The 11,351-nt window shown below is 46.0% G+C and overlaps 1 protein-coding gene across 3 annotated transcripts in view; it reads left to right on the forward strand.

The window, feature by feature from the left end:
- Positions 1-10,857, forward strand: part of Msi2 (musashi RNA binding protein 2) — a 365,211-nt gene extending 354,354 nt beyond the window's left edge. Inside the window, exons 12-14 of one of the 3 annotated variants that reach the window (XM_032912093.1) lie at positions 4,374-4,582; positions 6,265-6,337; positions 8,669-10,857. In XM_032912093.1, the coding sequence (XP_032767984.1) occupies positions 4,374-4,582; positions 6,265-6,306 (251 nt within the window). In that variant the 3' untranslated portion in view covers positions 6,307-6,337; positions 8,669-10,857. The remainder of the gene's footprint in view (positions 1-4,373; positions 4,583-6,264; positions 6,338-8,668) is intronic. The other 2 variants (XM_032912095.1, XM_032912094.1) reach the window with 2 other exon arrangements.
- Positions 10,858-11,351: the final 494 nt, after the last annotated feature.

Below are 11,351 nucleotides of genomic sequence, written 5' to 3' on the forward strand. Positions count from 1 at the left end.
TCTTGGCCCAGCCCTTCCTGACCACAGGTAAGCAGAGCACATACAGACACACACACACGCACGCACGCACGCACGCACGCACGCACGCACACACACACACACACACACACACACCTCGGTAAGGATCTGCATTCCCAGTGCTGGTTGCTGGTCCAATTTTCATTCCCATCTCTGAGAGGAGATAGGAAGGCTTCATTGGGTCAGCCATCTAGGTGTTTTCTTGCGCATCAGGAAGCTTTTCATTTAATGTAAAATACCTCCAACTCTCATTCCAATACATCCCTCTTGCTTTGCTAGCCTTCTGAGGTATAGCAAGTGTCCCCGCTTTTCATGTCGCACCCCCCACCCCTGAGTCCTTTTTTTCAGGTAGAGGGTGATTAAATGCACCAGATGGATGGATTGAACCCTTTTGTAATCACCTCCAGGTCTGTATGGCAAGTGGATTGCATTTTCCTCTATTGGACTTTGCTAAATGTGCATACAGGACCTGTGTGGGGCTCTGCATATACCTGATAAGTCACAGAGCTTTTTCTCCTTTTCATTCTCACAGCAGTCTAGCAACTCAGATTGAATAAGGGGCACATTACTCATGTGTCACAGATAAGGACACAAGCTAGTGTCAGGGTAGGGCCAGGGTCAAACTCAGGTCTTCTGACTCCAAGTCCAGTGTCCCCTCTCTATCCATTGTACCTGCCTCCCGAGGGCACTGCCTGGACTGGACAAGCCAGAGGATGCTGAAGGTCAGTGAGGTGCAGAAGGAGGGACCACCTTAGACAGCACTCCATGATACTTCCCAATATCACACACACGCAGGCACGCATGCACACACAAACACACATGCACACACACACAGCTAGACTAGCCATACAGTAGTCAAGATGCCCTTCCTCACCCATGAAAAGTGATTCTCTATCCTTTCTTGGAGTTAGGGAACCACACCTGACCCCTCCAAATAAGTTTCGGTGCCCAGGGAAGGGAGCCTTCCATTTCACAGAGAGAACTTTCATGGGAACTTGACCTCTGGCCTGCTTCTTTGCCTCTCACAGCTCACAGGAAGAGACCCTGTTATCAAGTAGCCAGCAAGTACAGTGTGAGATGTGCTGACTTCCAGAAAGAGGGGATTCCTTTGTCCCAGCTACCCGCCTGCTCTCAGCAGGCAGTAACAGCCACCAAACATCTGTCCCTATCCCTTCCTGAACAGGGTCCCTAAATAGGTTGCTTGCCTGGGGACCTTATCACACTATCTGGGCTGTGGTTCTTCTGCCACCAGAGACATGAATGTTGACTATGGAGCTTGAAGGGACATCTTTCCTCTATGGCCAAACCCATATGGGTGTAGGCTCCATGGTCCCTGGAGAAGGACACTAGGCACCTATTGCCTGTGCACTGTACCCTCTGTGAGGACTCAGCAGCCAAGTCCTCCACCCTTCATGGGGGATGCTTGCTGCATAGCCTTGAGCTGGGATGGGCTTTGGCCAAGCAAGTACATACTCCAGTGGAACTGGAGGTGGCGGTAAGCCATGTTTCTAGCACAGTGCCTCTCTTCCGAGAGTGCTGTTGGATGGGATATGACTGAACAGGGAGGGGTGCTGTAGGCCTAAAATGAGCTTCTTATAAAATTCCCTCCAGACTACAAGTGCCAGGCTTCCAGGTGCACATGGAGCAGGAAAGTTGCCAGGAGCAGGGTGAATACCAACAGCCCTGTCTTCTAAGCCTTCCATAGAGGGCTCTCCGGACAGCATTCTTCCGTCGGCCTGCTGCCTCTTGTATTTCTCTAGCTGGATTTGTCTCCAAGGGTGAGGCTCTCCTGTCTTCTCTTCATTGCCTGTCTAGTATCTTCCTAGAAGTGCACCTTATCAGAGGAGAAAGAAGCTGGAAGACAAAAAAACAAACCTCTCTCTCCATCTTCCACTACTACACTTTCCCAACTCCGCCCCATCCTCTTGCCCAGAGTCAAAGCAAGTTCCTTCTTCTGTAGAGGGAGGTTTGGTGCCTGGGTGAACCAAGAGCCCACTGTCGAGCTCTTTGTGTTTCCTGAGCCCAGAAGAAAAAAGTGTGGTCCACCAAGACAATCCCACCCTTTTCGCCTTTCTGAGCAAGAACGGACAACTGTTATCTGCAATTTTATTGTTCTTGATTCAAAAGATCCTGCTGCCAGTGCATTTCCAAATAAGCTATTATTGCTTGGAGCACCTCCCCCTCCTCCCCTAGCCCACTGGCTTGATCATCTTGTTTATTAATTTCTGGCCAGTGCTTCAAAGGGGAGCATCCTGCCCAAGGGCATCCAGGGGAAATAGCTCCTCTTTCCTCTGCTGAGGGAGGCAGGAGCTGGGCCTAGTGTGGTTTGGCCCACTTTGAATCTTGTGTCCCCTTCTCAAGAGAGAATCATTAATCTCTTCTCACTCTCGTGACAAGTGCATGGAAAGAAATAATCCACTTACATGATCTTCAAAGCCACAAGAGAAGTGAGGGCCTCCAGCGACAGGTCCCCAGGCAAGAGGGACTCCACTGTACACTTAAGATGTTCTTCTTGGCAGCTGTTACAACCACAGGAGCCAGGAGGACAAAGTAAGCCTTCTAAGGCTGAAGACAAGCAAATTTCTGTCACTGCGCTTCTTTAAAACATGCTAGCTAAGGTCCGGCAGCTGCTGGAAGTTTCAAAATCAATAAGAGCTTGCTTTTATGATGGAAATTGCTTGGAGTTTTGGGGGGTTTGGGGAGGTGGTCTGTTTTTGTATTTTAATATATTTAATTTTATTGTATATGCTTTGGTGTGAGGGTGTCAGATCCCCTGGAACTGGAGTTGTGAGCTGCCGAATCTGTGCTGGGGATTGAACCCAGGTCCTCTGGAAGATCAACCAGTGCTCCTGACCACTGAGCTGTCTATCACTCCAACCCCTCTGTTTTTGTTTTTTAAGATGGGATTTCAGTGTGTCACTGGCCTGGAACTTGCTACACAGGCCTCTGCCTCCGGAGTGCTGGGATTAAAGGTGTGCATTCCCCATCTAAGGCCTATGATGAATTTTTTAACAGCAAATGAAGTTTAATCTATTAAAAGGGTAGAAAAGCTGAGGCAGAATTCACCTGCTTAGTAGGCAGGGGCCCTCACTAGGAAGGTGTGGTGACTTAGAAACAGGCTAAGCCTAAGGCAGTGTCACCTTTGGCCACCCCGTCCCAGCCACAGTGCAGAGTCTCTGGCTATGAGGATCTGGGTCTCCCTCAGTAGCCAACGTGCAGTCCAAGCTTTCATTGCCTCAGTCTGGAGTTCCTACCTGAGATAAAGTAACCAAGATGCATTGCGGTCAGATAAGCTTTTTCTGTCAGCCTTTTGGGTTAGTGTGGTCTGCATTCATTACTTACCTGTTTTGTTTTGTTTTTCAACCAAAGGGAAAAAAGTTTAAATCCCCCCCCCCTTTCCTTCTCCTGCAGGAGGTGAGTGTGTGGGTATCCTGTAGGACCATTAGCAGCTCCCCAGCCTTAGCCAACCTTCAGGTTACCATTCCCACCCCATCCCCTCCCTCCCTCCATCCCCTGTTCTGCACCCCAAAGAGGACTCTGCCGCCTTCATTACTTAAGATGCCTGAACTTCCATGACATAGCCCATCCTCTGACCACCTCAGTATTGCCAGTTTTCATGCAGGGTATAAAGGGAGGGGTTGGGGAGGGAGTAGCCAGCAGGGATCGGGGGAGAAGGGGAGATACAGAATGGAGATCTTTTTTTTTGTCTTAAAAAAAAAAAACCACACACAAATTTGTCATTTAATGGATCCAAAAACCAAGAGAAATGGAATGAAATACACACACACACACACACACACACACACACACACACACACACACACACAAATGAATTCAAAATCCCTTTCCCAAAGATTTTTTTCAATCACACAAAATTGCTTTTGTTTCCTGTCATGTTTTAATATCAATATTAACACAATGTGTAGTCTAAAACTAGTTCCTTTGTAGTTTGCATGGGATGTGAATGCTGTCTCCACGTGCCCAAACCTAGAAGACTGCATGAGCGTCAATTCAGATGTGAAAAAAAAAATCTTTCTCTCTCTCTCTCCATATATATCTATTTCTATTGTGATAACCTGGTGGGCAGTGAAGCACTTCCGGTTGGTTGCCATACTGTGTTGAATGACCGTTTTTTTTTTTTTTTTTTTTCTTCTATCTATTTCTGGAGCTCCAAGCTTCTTAGTGGTAGCCTGGGCTGAGTATTCTTGAGTCCCTGCTGATGTTTTCGCATGGCCTTGGTTGAGTGTTAGAAGTTGGGCCTCAGCTGTTTTTTCATTTCTCGAGTGTTTGGCTTGTAAGGATCGGTGCATGCCTGGCTTCTGGCCTCATACCCAGCTCTATTCTCTGCACACCAGTCCTGAATAGCTACAGTGCTCAACCGAATTTTGGCGCGCCCGCTTCCCCGGCAGGCTCCAACCCGGCGCGGCCCGGAGGCTTCCCGGGGGCCAACAGCCCAGGACCTGTCGCCGATCTCTACGGCCCTGCCAGCCAGGACTCCGGAGTGGGGAATTACATAAGTGCAGCCAGCCCACAGCCGGGCTCAGGCTTCGGCCACGGCATAGCTGTAAGTACCTGCCTCGCTGCCCTCCTCCTTCCTCACCAACTTCACACAGCCCATGGGGAGGAAAGGCCAGAGTTAAGGGCAGAGGAAGAGACAGGGTGACCCCCATCAGCACCAGGCCAGCTGAAGCGTCCATCTGCTGGCCCAGTCATATAGCGGAAGGTGTACGGACGGCTCTGTTAACCTCACCCATCCATCACATTTGGTCTTTGCAACCTTGAGCCATTCATACAATCGATACAAAGTAAGAATAGGATACCTTAAAAAAAATGTAAAAGCTGGGTGAGAATGAGCCATAGCCTAAGTCATGTTCTGGCATATGGTAAGTCCTCATGCCATATCCCTCATGTCAGCGGGCAGAGTCCCCAGTCCGCTGTCCACTGGTGTCAGTGGCGCCTGGAAGGTGTTAGGGGAAGCTCCTTCCCAGGCCGTTTCCCTTGCTAATGTTTCTTATGGCCTCCAGGTTCCAAGTAAGTTCCTATTTTCATTCTTTAGCTGCAGCTCCCCAAAGGCCAGATGCATTTGATATCCGTGATGCTCTGTGGTTCTATAATCTGACTAATCCAGGCGATGGAAATTTGCTTAAGAGATTTGCATGCTGTTTTCAGATCGTATTGTTCTTTCCCCTCCTGGTGTGTGAGCATGAATGTGCCTGAGCCCACTTGCTGGCGTCCCCTCCATTTTTGGAAAACCCGGGCCAATGTCTGCCCTAGCCTGCCTCATTCTTTTGGAGGCAGTCTGGTTTTGAGTTGAGGTGGGGGTGTCTGCTATCCCAGGTTATATCCTGCATCGGATTCTGTATCTGGGAGAAAGCAGGCAAAATCTGTCTTGGGGACCATGCAGGGGAGACCAAAGCCATTGCAAGGGCCTGGGGAACCAAGACAACTTCATTCGTGCCTCCTGGCACTGGAAACACACACGTACACACGCACGGGTGCACACACACACATGTGCACTTGCACACACCCTATCTAATGCATTCTCACACAGACACATATTTGTGCATGTCAGCCAACCCCGGCCTGTACTTCCTGAGTCCTCTTTCAATTCTGCTCCAAATCCAGTATTACTTGAATCAGTAGTTTGATGAGTCTAATCCCCTCGGATCAACTGTAGTACCAAATCCAGAACATTGTTATTCAGCCCAGAGCTGCATCAATTTGGGGGCCTGTCGATCAGCACTCAGAACACGACTCATTTCCATTTCCAACAGCTAGAAACACACATCGTGTTTGTTCCTGAAAACCTGGGTCTTGGGACCTTCACACTGTAATGTTTTTACTGAAATTATCACAGGTCATCACTGTTGATCACTGACATTTCTTCCCCCAAATTAATCTCTTGAAACTCAGGACGGAGTTCCTTGTATTTGCCCTGTGGGGTTCATGGCCACTGTCTTGGTATTTGTTTGAGGCATGAGCCCCAATTTCCTACCCACTCACCCCTCAGAGTCTGGCTCTTGGTTTCCCCTTGGGAAGCAGACAAGCTTGGGTGGGGGAATCACTGGGCAAGAAGGAGGGAGCTGGGGACAGCGTCACCCTGACTTCCCATGGCACGGTGTCTCAATTACATATTCATGCTGGCAACCACCGACTCTAGTCCTAGAGGTGATCTCCTTTCCCAGGATATGACAATCTGTTCCCATGTATAACGCACTGATGACCTTAACAATTGTGCAATTTTAGGGACCTTTGATTGCAACGGCCTTTACAAATGGATACCACTGAGCAGGTGCTTCCATTACCATCTCACTATGAGGTATTACCGTCTCTGCCGTGCGTCTCCGCCCTGCCCGCGTGTCCGTACACATATGTGCTCTGCTCATACGTGTACACACATGCACATCACATCACATCTCTTCTCTCTCTGGACCCCCTTCCCAAGGAAGTGGGATCAAAAAAAAATTTCCAATATCTTTATTCTCTCATTTCTTCCTCCAGCTTTGAATCATGACCTTCCCCCCTCCCCCACCCCCATTTGCTCATTTTGATTTGGTTCTTTGGCTCTGTTTCTGTATCTTCTCCACCCTTATCTTTTTCTTTCTTGAGTGGGAAACTGGAAGGTGATCTCACTTTGGTTCCATTCCAGGAAGGATGGAGGCAGGTAAATTGGTCCTGTGTCAGTCCTGGGTCAGGGGTTGGGGAGCAGGGCCATTCTCACAGTCCTGTGACTGCCCTGTGGGTTGCCGGGGCTCTCGGCCGATGGGGTTTGTGCAGCCAACCAGCCTGACTCCATTTTTTAGTGAAAGGAAAACATTTTTTTGCCAGTTAACTATGGAGTAATTATCAAGATTACCACACGAAAAGCAAATTAAATTAACAGCATCACCTGCCTAACGTGAATTTGGATCCCTGCCAGTTTCTTAACCTTTTAAACTGAGCTCAAGTTAATTAAACATTTTTAAATCACTTTGATGGGAATCCAGAGGTGGTGGGAGAGACGGGAGGGAGGGTGGGCAGGTAGCAAGCAATCCTCTTACCACATCCTCCAAAAACGAGTGTCATGCTTGGGAAGAGTGCCAGGCAGAGGGCTGTCATCCTCATGGAGGCCCGAGGTCTGTCCTGTGCTAGATGAGACGGCCAGTGATGTGTCTCTTTAAGGGAAGGTGACAGCTGAGGCCTTGAAATAGGTCCTACTTGGGAAATGCCAATACTTTTCACTCTTGAAGCTGGGGGAAGGAAAAGCCAGCTCTGGGTTTGTCCTCTCTCTTGTAGAGAGGAATCTTCTAGCCCTGAAGCAGCCATGACTGTAGACCTGAACCATCTGAGAAACCCAGTGGAGTTGAGCTCCACCGATCTTTTAGATCCCTCCTTTGCTGCTGCTCGACTAACTCTGCTGCCTCTCTTAACCAAGTAAACCCTGTGTATGAGTGTTCCCATCCCTTACCTCCATTGCTCTCCGTCATTGGCCAGTGCCAGAGCCCACTAACAGTCTGAAAAGGAGCTCCTCGCTACTAACAAAGCTGGGTCTTGGGGATCGGGGACACAGGAGGGCTGATAGGGACCAAGAACTCGGGGACTCAGAGACTGCCTAGGCACAGCAGGTCCTCAGGAGTCCAGCCACCGGGTCTGTCAGTATCTACTCCTCACCCACAGCACCCCCTCCCCATGGGGCCACATCTGACCTGACCCCCAGTCCATGTCGCTCATCCAGCCCTAAGACTCGGTTTTTACATAAGGACAAAGTAGCCAGGAGAGCAGTGGTTCAAAACCCGCCCCTTCTGGTTAAGTCACAGGATTGTGTAGCAGCTGTGGAAGTCTAGGCAGACATGTTCCTCTGACATGTAGTTACCACCCACAGAAGACCCCAGGCTCACAGGCCATCCAGGATAACCCAGTTAGCAAGCCTGAGTCCTGGGTCTGTTTTGGTTTTCTTGTACCAGAACTGGTTATTTGGTTTAGGGGTTTTTTTTGTTGTTGTTGTTGTTATTTATGTTTTTGTTTGTTTTTAAAATAGTTATATCCATCCCTCAGTATATAATCTCTTAGTACAGATTCACATCATTAGTTATTAACAGTTAACAATAAGCGCCCCCCCCTTCTTTTTTGGGGTTTTCAAGATAGAGTTTCACTGTGTAGCCCTGGTTGACCTGGAGCTCATTCTGTAAACCAGGTTGGTCTTGAACTCACAGAAATCCGCCTGCCTTTGCCTCCCTAGTGCCTGGATTAAAGGCGTGCACCACCACAACCCAGTTGGCAATATTTGTTGTTTAAACATAGCTTTGAAAACACAAATTTAAGCAGAAGGGGTTTTTTGTTTTGTTTTGTTTTTTGTTTTTATCAATATGTGATTTGACCAATTAGTCAAAATCCATACTGACTCCACCTCCCTCCATGACCTCCAGAACTTTCCAATCCTGTGTCAGATCTATCTGTCAGGCACGGCCTAGATATCTGGTTTACCAAGCTAGGAAATCAGCCGTTAGCCCAGCTATCTTTCACACACAGTCATACAACTTAGTCCTTTGACAACTGTAGTTTTGTAGTGGAGACCTTGGCGTGAACCATATGTGTGCCTGACATTTCTCTTCTCCCTCCCACCCCTGTTCTATGTTCTCTCCGGGACGCACCTGATCTCCCTACACTACAGAGCATACCTGGATGTCCAGGCAAGACTGGGCGAAGTTTCTGAGTGGCCCTTTGTTTAGGTGACGTCCTCAGACCTGGATCCCCCACCAGCCTCACTCCTCATCCCAACCAGAGGTGGCACACTTGGATTAAGGGTTGACACATCTCATCTCACCCATCTACTATCTGCTGTAATATAAGACAACAGCTTTTAAACGTGTATATAACCCATGATTTTGGTTTGGTTCTGTTTGTTTTCCTTGGTGGTCCCCCTCCCCCTCTCCCTTCTCCTTTTAAATCTCCCTCGATCACATTTGGTAGTGATTTTTGACTTAGTCTGGTAGTCACCTAGCTTAATATCTAGTTAAAAGCTAACCATAGTATACTTGTTATATATTAAGGAGTTTTTTCTTTCTTTTTTTTTTCTTTTTTTCCTTTAAGAGAATTTTTGTTTTGTTTTTGATTCTGTTCTCACTTTTAAAGGATGCTGAGATGGTGATGTTACTCTCCATTTTTGGTACCAATTCTGAGACTGTAAGACTTTTCACCCGGGACTTTAGCACTGAATCGAAATTGTGATACGCGGAGCGGGGGGTGGGCATAGACTCTATTTTGTGTTGTAGAAGTGACATACAGTTGGCTGCTTACCAGACTCTCTAGCAGTTCATTTTGTGACGTCTCTTTGTTAACCTAAGTATATCTATTTTCGGCAATAAGGTAAGGACGGCCATGTTTTGAGGGTCCTCCTTTTCTATGAGTGCTTTCTCTTTTTTTCTGTTCAAAGAGGTCATATTATAAGGTTTTTTGAAATTGTGAATTCTAAAAAACAAAAAACAAACAAAAAAAAGTTGTAAATATGATTCCATTAACTACATAGAAACTATTAAGGAAGAGAGAATCAAAAATATTTTTGTGAGGGAGTTGCTCCCAGGCAGTTAGGTACCCTGGAAGGAGGGAGGGAGCCTTGATGAAGCCGGTACCACAACACAAGAGGACCCAGCTGCCAGGGCAGCCCGGAACCCCACTCTCCGCTGTTGGTGTGGTAGACCTAAGAGCTGTGTTAGCACCCCGCCAGCCTACCAGCCTCTCTGTGCCCAGCTTCAAATGGTATGGTCTAGCTAGATTTTTATTTAAAATATGAAAAACTGCTTTTCCCAAGATGTTTTTTAAAAGGAAAACAAAAGCTACAATTTTAATATTTGACATATTTCGAGTTTCAAAGCACACCTGTTTTGGCTTAGGGGAGGGGCAGGGTGGGGACATTCTTTTTCAGTCTTAATTTTTAAATATCTGATCATTTTATATTGTCCGATCATTTCAGCACCTCCAAAGGGTCCTAGGATACCCTGCCTCTCCCTTCACCCTGCTCCCCATCTTCCCCCCAGAGAGGGGGCCTGTGGGCCAGGTGTGGACAAGCCTGCATGAATACACCCTTTCTCCATTCACTTTCTATTTACAAATTAGGAAAGCAACCTTTCAGTTTATATATATATATTTTTTTTTCCTTTTTGATACCTCAGTGCTGCAAGTATCATCAGAGAGGCTATGGAAGAGTTTTGTGTTTTTTTTTAATTTATTGTAGATGTAAACAGAATTTTAAAAAAATAAAATATAAGCATCTCTGCACTGTGACTGGTGGGAAAAACTGACAGCTTCCTGTTTGCACAAGTTTGACATTTGGCTGTTATAATATATGGTCCTCAGTTGGGGAAAGACACTTAGGATGAAGGATGTTTTTTAATTTAACTTTTTTTTTTTAAAGAAAAAATATCGGTAATAGGTCGGCAACAGCAACCGTAGGAAGGTAGCATTAAAGCATACTGTAGTGTGGATATATATTTTTTTCTTTTTTAAAATGTGATATTGACATTTTATTAATATTTTTTAAATTGTTACGTTTATAAATTTGGTACTTAAGGCACAGCCAGTATGAGACACTGAATGCGACATTTATTACAATGAGCTGCTGCACTCCTATTTTTATAAACTTTACTGACAAGTAGACTAATGTAGACATTCACAGACACGATAGCACAGAAGCATCTTCAAACGAAAAGTCTTCGGAAAGCTGATTCAGAAAGGACGGGAAGAAGCCTGCTCCCGTTCTGGTTAAATGCAACTTTATTTCATTTAATTATTTTATTTTTTAAGAAACAAAATCATGTTCTTTTTTTTTTTTTTTCTAAATAAAATTGCTGGGTTGTTTGGTAAGGTTTTGGGTGGTTTTTGAAAATTAAGAAAAATGCTGGATGCTTTTAAAATACAATACTTACTCAAGTCATAAAATAACAACATAGAACTTTTATTTTTAAGAAACAACAACAAAGAGAAAGAGAGACTAGATTCCCAGCAATTCAGTGTCGAACAAGGGGATTAATTAATTACTCTTTTGTCCATGTTGATGATGTCCTGTCCCCAGCCCCCACCCATCTTCCCACACCCCATCACCTCATAGAGCGCTCTTTGTTGACCATTGTCTGTTAATAATGTATAAAATGGCTATCTTGTAAGTGTGCTGTCTTGGTACTAGCGTAGTGACTTTTTTTCTCTTCTTCTAGTACATATTGATAGGTATAACGTAATTAAGGTTTTTAAAAAAAAAATAGACATAGTTATTCAGATTTAGGACCAGTAAGGATAGAACTTTCTCTTATTTATGAAAAGAAAAAAATGCTAATAATTTGGGGGCAGTTTTTTCCTTTATT

The sequence above is a fragment of the Rattus rattus genome, chromosome 9 (genome assembly GCF_011064425.1).
Source record: "Rattus rattus isolate New Zealand chromosome 9, Rrattus_CSIRO_v1, whole genome shotgun sequence".
NCBI classification, from domain to species: Eukaryota; Metazoa; Chordata; class Mammalia; order Rodentia; family Muridae; genus Rattus; species Rattus rattus.